At 38.4% G+C, this 14,360-nt stretch overlaps 1 protein-coding gene across 1 annotated transcript in view; it reads right to left on the reverse strand.

Annotated features, from left to right (window-relative positions):
* Positions 1-977: 977 nt before the first annotated feature.
* COMMD6 (COMM domain containing 6) overlaps positions 978-14,360 on the reverse strand; it is a 14,399-nt gene continuing 1,016 nt past the window's right edge. Inside the window, exons 3-4 of the mRNA XM_007446596.1 lie at positions 3,507-3,659; positions 978-1,193 (exon numbers count right to left, since the gene is read on the reverse strand). Coding sequence (XP_007446658.1) covers positions 1,143-1,193; positions 3,507-3,659 — 204 coding nt within the window. The 3' untranslated portion in view covers positions 978-1,142. The remainder of the gene's footprint in view (positions 1,194-3,506; positions 3,660-14,360) is intronic.

Genomic DNA, 14,360 nt, shown 5'->3' on the forward strand with positions numbered 1-14,360 from the left:
AGAGGAACATATGTATCGATAATAACCTTGAATGTAAATGGATTAAATGCCCCAACCAAAAGACAAAGACTGGCTGAATGGATACAAAAACAAGACCCATATATATGCTGTCTACAAGAGACCCACTTCAGACCTTGGAACACATACAGACTGAAAGTGAAGGGATGGAAAAAGACATTCCATGCAAATGGAAATCAAAAGAAAGCTGGAGTAGCAACACTCGTATCAGATAAAATAGACTTTAAAATAAAGACTGTTGGGGCTTCCCTGGTGGAACAGTGGTTAAAAATCCACCTGCCAATGCAGAGGACACGGGTTTGAGCCCTAGTCCGGAAAGATCCCACATGCTGTGGAGAAATTAAGCCCGTGCGCCACAACTACTGAGCCCGAGTGCCACAACTACTGAAGCCTGAGTGCCTAGAGCCTGGGCTCCACAACAAGAGAAGCCACCGCAACGAGAATCCCGTGCACCACAACGAATAGGAGCCCCCACTCACCGCAACTAGAGAAAAGCCCACGTGCAGCAACGAAGACCCACCACAGCCAAAAATAAAATAAATAATTTTTTAAAGTAATAAATAAATAAGTAAGCTACAAGGATACATTGTACAACACAGCACAAGGAATATAGCCAATCCTTTATAATAACCATAAATGGAGTGTAATCTCTAAAAGTTTGAATTACCATGTTGTACATCTGAAACTAATATAATATTGTAAATCAGCTATACATCAATAAAAAAATGAATGCTAAAAAAGAAGAGTTTGTTTATAAAATGGGTAACATTACCAGTAATTTTAAAAACTATTGGTCTAATACATAAACTTGTGCTGCTTTTAATATCATTCAACTGTTTGTCTGATTTATTTTTCATTAAGATATAATTCACACACCACAGAGTTCTTCACCCTTTAAAGTTTCCAATTCAGTGGCTCTTAGTATATTCACAAAGTGTGCAGTGATCACCACTTTGTAATTCCTGTTTGTCTGATTTTCTTTTTTATTATTTAAAAAAATGGAAAATCAAAAGTATAATTTTCATTCAATAAATATCATTTGATCCTTAGGCAGTTTTGTTGCAGAAAGTAAAGTCCATGATTTTAGAATGATGGTAGCAATTCATCAACAAAGTAATCAGTTTTCACACAGTTTCAATAACTGCAGCAATTTCCTTGAACTGTCTGTAGAAATTCTGGAGAGAAAGGGGAAAAACAATATTAATTTTGCTTTTAGAGGCTATTTAAGTAGTTCTTTTAATTATATCTAACCAGCAGAGGCTCTAGAACATATTAAGTTTGCATTTTAATGTTACTTCCTCAACTATTATTATTCAAAAGTTACTATAAGAAACAAACAGGTGTAATTTGGTGCAAGCAAAAATACTACTGTAGAGTTGGATAATTAGCTCATAAACAAACTTTTTTAAAGCATCCAACAAAGTTCTTTGAGATCACAACAGAAAGATTTATTAAATGCCCAGCACTGTTCTCAACAATGAAGACTTTAAAAAAATGACAGATTGGTTCCCAGGCTCTGAACCACTTTTAATACAGTGAAAGACTGCATTTCAGGGTGATAGGGGCTGTCTTGTCAGTTATACTAAGAGAGACCCAACACTGACAGTAGCTTACATTGTAGAAGCTTATTTCTCTTTCAATTAAAAACCAAGCTGGTATGGTAGTTCTGTAGAAGTCATCAGATAAAACATCAGATAAAAAAGGGATCAAATTCTGTTTTCCTTTCTTATCCTCTACTTGCCGAGAAGTAGGAAGCAAATTTGATATACTCTAATGATTTACATCCTTGTATTTTCCCTCTTCTTTGGACTTAATTCTCTATTTTGCTACTTAAAAGAGTATCTGTATTTTGTTTTAACTCATATGTAAGTTTGTTATGGAACGAAGGAGGACGTAACCATTTCTTAAAAAATATATACTCATGATCATAATTTCAGCTACTAGAAAGATAAAAGTCAAAAGCTCAAAGAATGCTCCTTGGCGCTCAGTCCTATAATGTGACTAACAGGCTGTTTGCCTGGTTAGCTGTAAGCCACATAAAAACTACCTCTAAAAGAGTTGCCCCATTTGTGATCTTTTTACTATGAGAAAAAAATTTTAAGAGGTGGAATCAGGGAGCACAAATGTGGCAAAGAAAAATAAGAATTAGGCCAGTATTATGAATTACAAAAGGACTGAAACCTATATCCCTTTTTGAAATAGATTTGGTCTTTATGTTCAGTTGAAAGCTACTCACATATCACAGTACACTACATTTATTTCCTTCCAACCAAGTCCTAATTTGCTTCCAAGACACCATTTAGCATTAAAAATAATGAATCTGTGACCCTTTTTTGTTCTACAGCAGACACAGCTGTTCTAAAAAAAGGAATCAAAAGGAGAGAACATCCTTAAAATGTAATTTGTAAAACAGAACTACAATATAACCCACAAATCTCACTTCTGGGTATATATCCAAAGGAAATAAAATCACTACCTCAAAAAGTTATCTGCACTCCCACATTCAATGCAGCATTACTCACAATAGCAAGGTATGGAAACAACCCAAGCGTCTGTTGACAGATGAATGGATAAAGAAAATGTGGTGTGTATATATACACAACAGTATACTATTCATCCTTTAAAAAGAAGGAAATCCTGCTATTTTTGACAACATGGGTGAACCTGGAGGACAGTATGCTAAGTAAAATAAGTCAGACACAGAAAGACAATACTGCATGATCTCACTTATATGTGGAATCTAAAAAAATTGGAATTCATGGTAACAGAAAGTATGCTATAAGAAAGAATTCATATCTGTTCACTCACCAAAGGGATCAAAACAAACAAAAACAAAACTCTAAGGCCAGTTAAACTAGCCAAAGACAAAGCATTTCCCTGTATGTACATTGAAAAGAAAATGATTTCTCATCCACCCCCTTTCTTCCTTTCTTGCTTACAGAAAAGAGGTAGAATAATAATATATATAATATTGGATACTAAAAATAATAATAGTAATATATATAACATGATTCTATAAATAAATTATTGAGTTACTCTAATCCCTAGCAGATAAAATTAGCCATCAAGTACTAGTGGTCTGATCTACATTTTGTAAACATTATTAGTCAGAAAATTCAGGGTCAATACTGTTCAAAGGTAAGATTCATTTAGCTTAATCACTCTTGAATATTAAGCCTAAGAAGAATAAAGCAGTTAAATGCAAAGTAAATATCCTGCTAGAAAAGATGCAAATTTCTTAAACACACTCACAGATGAGTCCTTGAAAGTGATGGCGTGTCAGTATACAAATTCAGCATATTATATTGAAAATATTGAAAATAATTTATCAAATTCCCAAATAAAGCACATCCAGATCTTTTGCATGTAAAGCACATCAAAACAATTGCAAATAAAAAGTTAAAATTTTCTCTTAAAGAAGATTTTATGTATCTTTTTAAGCAGTAATTACAGAACAATGGCTAAACTGAATGAGTTTTATCACAAACCTGAAACTGTGGAACTGTCATTTCGAAGGACTTGTTCTTTACTTGGCCTGAATGATCTGCCACTTTGAGCATCACTGCAACGTAAGGATACTTAAGTGATCTGCAGCTGTCTGAGCTCACAGCCATACCCAGCTTCCACTGAAAATCTATTAGCTGTAATGAAACAGTACACAATACACCAGTTATAATATTGCCCTGAATGCAGATATTTATCCAATTTTACTGCTCTCATATTCAAGTTTTAATTTCAAGGCCAGTCAAAATAAAAGAAAATATCTTCATTTTAATATTGTTAGGGGGATATAATAATCAAATGAACACAGAGATAGGCAATAAGGGATATAAACAGGGTTGGAAAACAACACTGTCATAATTACAAAAGGGAAAAAACAAAAATAAAAGCCTCCACCTGATGTGTTACGGAGGTAGATGTGGCAGTACTGGTTTTCTTTTCATTTTGCTCCTGTACTTAAGGGGACTCCAAACATTTTGGACCATCTCATATCTCATTTTCCTGTTCCACATATGCCTTTCCCCATTCCACAACCCAAAAGTCCTAAAATGGAAGATGAGTTATATATATATACCATCTTCATATTTGATTGAGGCATACATGGGAACCATACCAGTTTCTTTCCTCACCACAGTCCTTGACATGAAACCTTACACTATTTGGGAAGGAGGTTTTAGATTTCATCACTGTTGGTGATGGATACCTGCCACGTGATGTGCTATGCAGTTTACGTGTATTTAATGCCTCACTGAATCATCATAACATTATAGGCTATTATTTCCATTTTGCAGGTGACAAAACTGAATTCCAGAGAGCTTACATAATATGCACAAAGTCACGCATTTCTGGACTCATAACTGAAACCAAAGTCTGTTTGACTCCAAAGATTACATGCTTATTGACTACTGGCTGCCTCAGTACCTTCTAGCTAATTCTTTTCAATGATTGTTCAGTGTTGCCATGGCATAAAACAGGACTGGATAAATGCAGCCCTTAATACTGAGTTTAAAACATAAGACAATAAATGGAGGAATTTTGTGTCTTGTTCCCAAAGCTTCGGAAGATATGTAGTACCTAGCAGGCACTCACAAAAAATACCTGTCTATTGAATGATACCTTTTGCTACCAAATGAATGCTTACTGGGCAAATAGCTTTACGTATTAATAAAAAAAATTTTTATAAAAGGTGGGATTAGTGTAAGGACCAAAATTTCCTCCTGTCTTCATACTGGCATTAGACGAACCAGCTACAGCATGAAGGCCAGACTGGTCCCGATAAAATCAAAAATCTTTGATAAGTAAAAAGACTGTATAGGTACTTCTTAAATTAAAGTTTCCCATACAAAAATAGAGAAAGGATAGTAGGTTAATAAGAAAAGAACTACAAACAGCTAATAAGCATATGGAAAGGAAACAGGGAAATGCAAATTTAAAACACAAAGAGATACCACTACACACCTACCAAAATGGCAAAATTTTAAGTCTGATGATTCTAAAACTGGCAAGAAAGGATGTATCACAGTGCTGTTGATGGAAGTCTAAATTGGGTCAATCTTTCGGAAAATTGGCTTTACTTAAACTGCAGTTACACATATCCAGTGATCCGGTGATTCAATTATTAGGGATATAACCTAGAAAAAGAGTATACTTGGGGCTTCCCTGGTGGCACAGTAGTTAAGAATCTACCTGCCAATACAGGGGACAGGGGTACGAGCCCTGGTTCAGGAGGATCCCACATGCCACAGAGCAACTAAGCTTGTGTGCCATTAACTACTGAGCCTGTGCTCTAGAGCCTGCGTGCCACAACTACTGAAGCCCGTGCACCTAGAGCCCGTGCCCTGAAACAAGAGAAGCCACTGCATTGAGAAGCCCGCACACCACAATGAAGAGTAGCCCCTGTCGCAGCAACTAGAGAAAGCCTATGTGCAGCAACGAAGACCGAACACAGTCAACATAAATAAATTTATTTTAAAAAGTTAAAAAAAAAAAGAATCCACCTGCCAGTGCAGGGGACACGGGTTCGAGCCTTGGTCGGGGAAGATCCCACATGCCGCGGAGCAACTAAGCCTGTGTACCACAACTACTGAGCCCATGTGCCACAACTACTAAAGCCCGCCAGCCTAGAGCCTGTGCTCCGCAACAACAGAAGCCACCACAATAAGCCCACCCACCGCAACGAAGAGTAGCCCCTGCTCGCCGCAACTAAAGAAAGCCCGTGTGCAGCAATGAACACCCAAAGCTGCCAAAAATAAATAAATATTTTAAAAAAAGGAAAACAGGATGCTTATGTGAGAATGTTCCTAGCAGCTATATTCAAAATAGCCCTAACCTATAAACAACCCAGATGTTCATCAGTAATAAAATGGACAAATGAAATGCTGTACAGCAATGAAAATGAATGAACTTCAGCTACACTTAACACCAAAAATCCTGAAAGAAACACGTCAAAAAGTTATATGATTCCATGCACTTAAACTTGAGAAACAGGAAACATAATACTGTTTAGGGATGCATACACAGATGGCAAAACTATAAAAAGAAGCAAGAATATGACTATCACAAAAGGATAATTATTACCTCTAGGGAGGAGGGTGGGAGAGATATGATTGGGAAGGGGCATGTGGTGGGCTTCTGGGGTACTGGTAATGTTCGATTTCTTGAGCTTTGATTGTAGTGACACAGATGTTCACCTTTAAATTACCCATTTTTTTGATAACTATTTGAGGGGATGGAGGTTAACTAGATGTACTGTGGTAATCATTTTGCAGTATATGTATGTCAAGTCATTATGCAGAGCTGTATTTCAATTATATCTCAATAAAACTGGAAAAAAAATGTTATGCACGTTTTGGTATAGATGTTATCTTGCACATATAGCAGGGGGAGGGGAGGATATGTCAGTGAGCTCCACATTTCTGGTTGAAAGGAAAAATTTATTTAGGCTAGGTGATCAAAGGAAAGCTTCAGAGGAGACAGAGCTCAGTTTTGAAGAATAACAGAACTGAAATTGAGAGGAAAAAATGTGTTTTATTTATATATTCCATAAATACACACCTAGCAAAGAATAAGTGCTTAATAAATATTAAGCTGAACCAACGAGAGATAAAAGTAGTTCATATCTGGCTGAGGGATAGAGCACACTGTCTCAAAGTGAAAGGCTCTTATAAGGAAGTATGGAAAATAAGGCTGACAAGAGATCAAGAACCAAGAGGCCAGTAATTTTTTGCAAATTGTACAAGTTTTCAGAATACTCTCATTTACAGTTGACCCTTAAACGATGTGGGTCTGAACTGCACGGATCCACTTATACACAGATACTTTTCAACAGTAAATACTACAGTACTACACAGTCTGCAGCTGGTTGAATCCACATGTATGCAGAGGAACCTAGGATATGTGACAAGTAGGATGAAGGTGATCCTATGAAGAATGGATCACTAGGTCTTGATGATCATCTACAGTTAAGGGAGGTATCAAAGACAACTATAAAACTTTGAGCCCAGATGACTGGGAGAATATATCATATATGAATCAGGACTTTTTATATTTTAAGCCCAAAAGTATTATCAAGAAGTGATAATTAACCTATATGAGAAAAGAATCTAAAAAAGAATGAATATATGTATAACTGAATCACTTTGCTGTACACCTGAAACTAACACAACATGTAAATCAACTATACTCCAATAAAATTTTTAAAAAGTGATAAGGAATATCTAAGTAGGAACGTTCAATAGGTGGATAAAAATTCAAGAACAGAATTCATGGGAGTTCATGATTACAGATAGTTTTATATCAGTTCAATGGTGATATTCAAGAAAGTAACAACACTTTTTAAACATATTTGCCCCATACAACTCCTTGATGCAAGAAGTTCCATTTTTACTGTCCATAGTAAAATGGGAGATAAAACATTGCTTATTTGACTCTAAAAGTATGAAATAAAACTCTGGATTATCCAGAACATTTTAAGCAGAAAAGCAATTAAGGAACACAATGTTAGAATTCACTGACCATTATAATGGTGTAACTGGCAGGTGGGGAAATTGGGAGAGCTGCCATTTACTGTGCAAAGTTGGTATTCATGAGTACAAGAGCTGGGATTAGGGTTATGGGATGAGAATTTCCCAAATTCTGAACTGAACATTTAAATGCAAATTATCAATAAAAGCAAACCTTCTAATAAGTGTGACTGAGCCTTAAATAGGAATTAACTACAGAGGAGATTTTAAAAAGAATAAAAAAAGAAAAACAAAAAAATCAGAACAGGGTGAACATCACTATGGAGAATATTAAGAATGAAGTAAGAATGAAGTAGCCTCAAAATTCTTGTAGAATTAAGTAAATGATTTAAAAAGAAAAATGTACAGAGAAAAAAAGCTAGTAGTAAAAAAATACAGGAATAACCAGAAGTAAAATGAATACAAAGAAGAACAATAATCAGAAAGCAAATATACATTAAGAGGTAAACAAAGAAATTAGCTGTAGTCTGTCACCCTAAAAATAGTTGATATGGTGGCTGAAGTTACTGTTAACATAAAAACATCACTATAAAAACCGTCTACAGGGGCTTCCCTGGTGGCGCAGTGGTTGAGAGTCTGCCTGCCAATGCAGGGGACACGGGTTCGTGCCCCGGTCCAGGAGGATCCCACATGCCGCGGAGCGGCTGGGCCCGTGAGCCATGGCCGCTGAGTCTGTGCGTCCGGAGCCTGTGCTCCGCAGCGGGAGAGGCCACAGCAGCGAGAGGCCTGCGTACCGCGCAAAAAAAAAAAAAAAAAAACTGTCTACAAAGAAAAAAAATTTTAAGACCATTTCAGTTTAAATTTAATTTTTCTTTTGCAAAACATAACATAGGGGCTTCCCTGGTGGCGCAGTGCTTGAGAGTCCGCCTGCCGATGCAGGAGACGCGGGTTCGTGCCCCGTTTCGGGAGGATCCCACGTGCCGCGGAGCGGCTGGGCCCGTGAGCCATGGCCGCTGAGTCTGTGCGTCCGGAGCCTGTGCTCCGCAGCGGGAGAGGCCACAGCAGCGAGAGGCCTGCGTACCGCGCAAAAAAAAAAAAAAAAAAAAAAAAAAAAAAAAACATAACATAGGAGAAAATTTTAAAAATAATCGTGTAAAACTCCATCATCTTAAAAACTATGTTCATATTCCTGTATCCCCGTTTCTAGTCTTTGTATGCAATTTTTATAGCTACAGTCACAAAATACACACTTTTATGTTCTCTCCTTTTTTAAATGAAAGTTTTCAAATGGAAAGAATGTTAAGCATTCTGCACACATTAATGTCTCCCAAAGTACTACAAGGAAAAGACTGATTAAACTCATCCAAGGATGCAACACTAATAGAGCTGGTATTCAAACCCAAATTTGTCTGATTCCATATTCCATGCCTTTTTCATTATACCTAGCTGCAACATGACTACCATTCAGAATTAAACCAAGTCCTAGTAGGTCAAGAAAGTAGACAGGTCTGGGACAGGGCAAGAGTGTTTGGCATCTTCTAAATGCTAGGCCTGAACTGTCCAGTATAGTAGCCACTAGCCAACTGTGACTATTTAAATTAATTTAAAATGAATAAAAGATTCACTTCCTCAGTTGGACTAGCCACATACAAAGTGCTCAAGAGCCATGTGTGGCTAGTGCTACCATACTGCATAGCACCAACAGAGAACATTTCCATCATCATAGAAAGTTCTATTGAACAGTGCTGTGCTAAACTCTGTGCTTCGTACTTTGTATCTGCAGATATTGATTATGGCATGAGTTATTAGCAAATTTCTACTTGAAAATTCAGATTAGCTCTAGCCTAAGTGGACAACTTTTGCTAAGTCATTAGCCATTCTCATCTTGCTTAATGGCACCTTCATCCATGCTTTGATTTTCTTCATATCACTTAATGGTTTCTAAAATTACGTTAACTTATTCATCCCCTGTGTCCCCAAGGAAATGGCATTATGAATCCAGTTACTACTCCATCTACTAGAACATTATCTGATAGAAAGTGAATATTCAAACAAGTATCTGTTGAATGGTTTAGAAGTTCTGGGGTATGTGGTAACTGGTCTCCAAAGATAGCCTCCAGCAATTAATTCCACCCAGCTCTGTAAGTACATGTCACTCTTCACATCAAGAAGTGGAGCTTATTTTCTCTGCACGAATCTGAGCTGTGCCTGTGATTGTTTTGACAAGTAGAATATGGCAGAAGAGGTGTTCTGGAATCTTTGAGCCTAGGCCTTAGGAGAACTGGAAGTGTGTCCTTCCTTCTTCATGGAATACTGGCTCTTGAGACTCTCCTTCTTGGAACTCAGCCACCATGATGTGAGCACCCACATGAAGGAGAACCGAGTCACGCCAATGATCAGCTCTAGTTCAGCTCACAGCCCAAGTCATGACTAGCATGTGAGTGAGCCCTCTTCACTTCCACCCAGCTAAGGCTCCTAGATGACTGAAGCCCCAGCTGACATGATAAGGAGTAGAAACCACCACCCAGCTAAGCCCAGTTAACCCAAAGACTCATGAGAGACAATTAAACAACTGTTTTAAGTCACTAAGTTTAGGGTGGTTTGTTATGCGGTGACAGATAACTAAAACAGAGCAAACACAACTAGCTGAAAATAGCTTTGTTAATAAACTTACTACGATATACGATTTATCAAAAATGAATTCTCAAAACTATACAATCTGAACTATATTGGTTTATAGAAATTGTAGCAAATACAAATAATCAAAACAATGTTTCATATTTGGTTAGTGTTAATATCACCAGTAAAAATAATCCAGAAAATGAAAGCGTTTCCCATTAAACACAATCACTACTAGTAAGTTCACAGTACTACTGTCATGCAACACAAAACAAGTATCAGCTTTCCTCAAAATGGTTTTTAATCCTCATTTCTCTTCTGATGACCCCCATTTTCTAAGTGACTCAGGTTTGAAACTTCAACTTTGATTTTTCTCTCTCCCTTACACAAAACAGTTATGAATCGCTAGGTACTCAAGATTTTATTTCGGCCAATGCCACTGACATTTATTCCCTTCTTCCCAATCTCACTGCTACAAAGCCTTTTAAAAAGCTTGCCTTCAATTTTACTGCAGCCTCCTAAACAGTTTCTTGCCTAGAGTCTTCCTCAGTTCCAATCCACAGGATGGACTCTAAACACTACTTATAAACTTACCAAATCTAATATCACAGGTCAAAAACCTGTAATGTCTACTGCCTCAGGAACTAGTTAACCCTTCCCCTAGCACTTAAGTCATCTCACAGCATAGTCCCAAACAGCTTTCCCACTTGTGCTCAAGCTGGACTGCATCCTCTCTTTATTTTATTTTATTTTTTTTTTGCGGTACGTGGGCCTCTGACTGTTGTGGCCTCTCCCGTTGCGGAGCACAGGCTCCGGACGCGCAGGCTCAGCAGCCACGGCTCACGGGCCCAGCCGCTCCGCGGCATGTGGGATCTTCCCGGACCAGAGCATGAACCCGTGTCCCCTGCATCGAAAGGTGGACTCTCAACCACTGCGCCACCAGGGAAGCCCCGCATCCTCTCTTTAAATTATCTTTCAGTCTTCAAACCTTTGCTCATGCTGCTCATTCCTCTTGGAATACAACTCTCAAACACGTATTTAAAATTCAAAACTCCTCTCAAATTCTACTTGCTCTGTAAAGTCTTTCCTGGTTTACTCAACTTTTCTATGAATGGTCACATCACTTCTTACACCCCAGCACTTAGAGCATTCTGACTTGAAGAGTAGTCATCTGTGGATCTGTCTCCCTCCCCTACCATCTACTAGACCGTAAACTCCCTGAGGGGAGTTCATACATCCTTACATGACTTGTAGCACCCAACAGGACACAGAGAAGAACAAAAACAGCCATACGTTTATGAACTATTACACAAACTGTACAAAAACTTAAGTCACTGTCTCATATACGGAAGAGGGAAAATGGCACTAGATATTGTGCGTCAATATACATATTTCTGTTGATTTATACCATAAAACTGGCAAGCAGGAAAACAAAATGTGGCAACAACAGAAACAGTCATTCATCTATGATAAGGAGTTCTAACTAGACATCTATAAAAAAGAACCATGAATTACTTCAAAACAGTGATTATCAGCATCAGAATGTGAAGTAATGAATAACCTTAGACATTCTGGTGCTGGACAAGGTAGCACGATGGTTTGTTAAATTTAACAAGTTCAGACTCTGAAGTTAGGCAGACCTGAGTTTGAATCTCAGCTCTGCTACCTTCTACCCATGTGGCTTTGGGCAAGTTACTATGTCTCTATGCCCAAATATTCAGTTAAATATTTATGAAACAATACTATGTTCTAGGCACTGGGACTATAAAAAATAAAACAAAGGGTTCCTGACCTCAGGAACTTACATTCTAGTAGGGAAGACAGACAATAAGCAAATATATATACAGTGTCGTTGTACTAAGTGTTATAAAAAGAATTTTTTTAAATGCAGGTAAGGGGACAGAGTAACCAGGAAGGCTATTTAGATAGAGCCTGGGGGAGACCTCTGTGAGGAGGTGGGTTTTGAATAGAAAGACACCTGAGTAAAGTTAAGGCAAAAGCCACATGAATAACTGGAGAAACGAGCATTCTGGACAGAGGGAGAAGCATGCATGGCCTGTGCAGGGAAAAACAATGAGGCCTGCGTGGCTGGAGTGGCGTGAGCTAGGAAGAGAGGTAAGAGACAAAGAAACACTTTTTGAAGGGCCTTTAGGTCAAGGAAAATACTTAAGACATTTTTCTAGTGAGACAGTACTCTCTTAAATGGCTTCGAGCAGGGAAAAGACCTGGTCTAACTTAGACCGCTAAAGTCTCCAGATCGATGAACAGGGCATTAAGTTTAAGACGGAAAACAAAAAGACTCAATTGGGAGACCATTACGGTATCTACACAAGAGGGTGGTGCTTGGGACTCAGGTGGCAGCAAGGCGAGGTAAATTTAGAGAATATTTTTAAAGGTAGAGAAAACAGTATTCTGATGGATTGTATGCAGGGTCTGCACCCTCACGGGAGGTGTGGTCCCAGTTAGTCTTGCTGATTCTTATATTGGTGAGAAATATTTAAAGAAAGAGAGAAGGTATTACAGCTCAAGGAATTTAAACTAGTGTTAGCCCCAAAATTAGCTATATCTGGCACATTTAAAAAGCATATTCTACAAACAGAAATGACTTACTGCTAGGTCAAGGCTTTTCCCCCCTACAAGACTGCTGAATACACATAATCATTTTGCCTAGCAATATAATATTTAAAACACACATCATGAACTATGAATAAAAAGGTTCAATTTAAGAGTTCCTGGAGGTAAAACTCACGAAAGTGTGAGGTCCCCCTAATGACTAGGGTGTAGGTGGGTGCCTGAGATTTTAACTCAGCCTTGTCCACACTGAGCCTCCAGTAATTCATCAATTATGGTTTAGGTTTTCCTACCCCTAGCACTGGTTTTCACGGAGGTTTCGGTTCTGGTTAAGTTGTGCTTCTCTGTATTCACCTGTCTCTCCAATTTGGGAGACAGGAGTTTGCCCTGTGACCTCACTTTTCTGACTTATCCAAGAACTGTTCATTTTCAGTCTATTCAGCTTTTCATTTATTTTAAGGCACAGGTTAGGCTTTATAAGAAGGTGGCAGGAGGGTCAGAATCAGAGAAGGCAATATGATGATGCTGGCAGAAAGAGAAGTGATGACAGAAGCAGAGGCTGGAATGATGTGCTTTGAAGATGGAAGTAGACGCCATTGCTAAGGAACACAGGCAGCCTCTAGAAGCTGAAACAGACAAGGAAGCAGATTCTCCCTTAAAACCTCCAAAAGGAACACAGCCCTGCTGGCACCTTGGCTTTAGTCCCACAAGACTAATTTTGGACTTCTGATCTCCAGCACTATAAGAATAAATTTGTGTTGTTTTAAAACACACCTCCCCCTACACACACCCCCAAAAGGTTCAACTTTTAAAACCCTATAATCTAGTATAATTCAGTTTCAGGATATCTTACACAAACATATGACTTAATGTAAGTATAATAAATGGATAAGATGATTTCTGAGACATTGAATCAAAGTTACTGAGCAGTAACTCAGAGCAAAGCCAGACAGGGGGTTGACTGCTATCTGAGTTTCCCCCTATCTCCCAGGAATCCTCAAAAACAACAGAAATGATCAGCTGGAGACAGATGTCAGAGAGCAGTCAAAGGACATCTCTCAGCCCCTGTGTTCTCATTATTTATCTCAGCCCTTTCTTATACTTTGTGGTCCTGGGTAACTCCTGTATTTCAAATACTCTAGTTTTAGTACTCTTCTTCTGGGAAGTGTTATAAGCTATTTGCCTAAAAACAGTTTATTAGCTGAAACAGCACAGGTAAACTCAGAACAAAGAGACAGCCCTAAGACATACTTTAAAAATCAAATTCTTATTCCAAGCGTAAAAAAAAATGACACTGAAAGGTTAAAGAAGTAAACTCTCCCTCTTCCACAAACTGCTTTTTAAAGACTTAAGAAAATGTTTGCGCAGCTATCTTTGGAAATTTTGATAATTTCTTCTCTATATATATTACATCCCCAAATACTATGTACCTAGTATCGAATCAACGGCGCTTAATCAAGGAAGAACAATATTTGGTCTGTACTCTTCAGGCTGGAGTGGGTGGGGAAGATTAAATTACAATGGCAGTGGCTACTACCTCAGAAGCCAAGTGGAAGGAGCCATGCAGGGTGGCGGGAGGAAAGGCACGGGCTCACGGACATGGGCCTTAGTTTGGGGTTGAGCTGGGGAAGGCTCACGGTGGCATCGTCCCGCGGCTGCCAGAGGCGGGCGGAGGACCAGGTGCAGCCG

This window comes from Lipotes vexillifer, unplaced genomic scaffold (assembly GCF_000442215.2).
Source record: "Lipotes vexillifer unplaced genomic scaffold, Lipotes_vexillifer_v1.1 scaffold994, whole genome shotgun sequence".
Classification (NCBI taxonomy): Eukaryota; Metazoa; Chordata; class Mammalia; order Artiodactyla; family Lipotidae; genus Lipotes; species Lipotes vexillifer.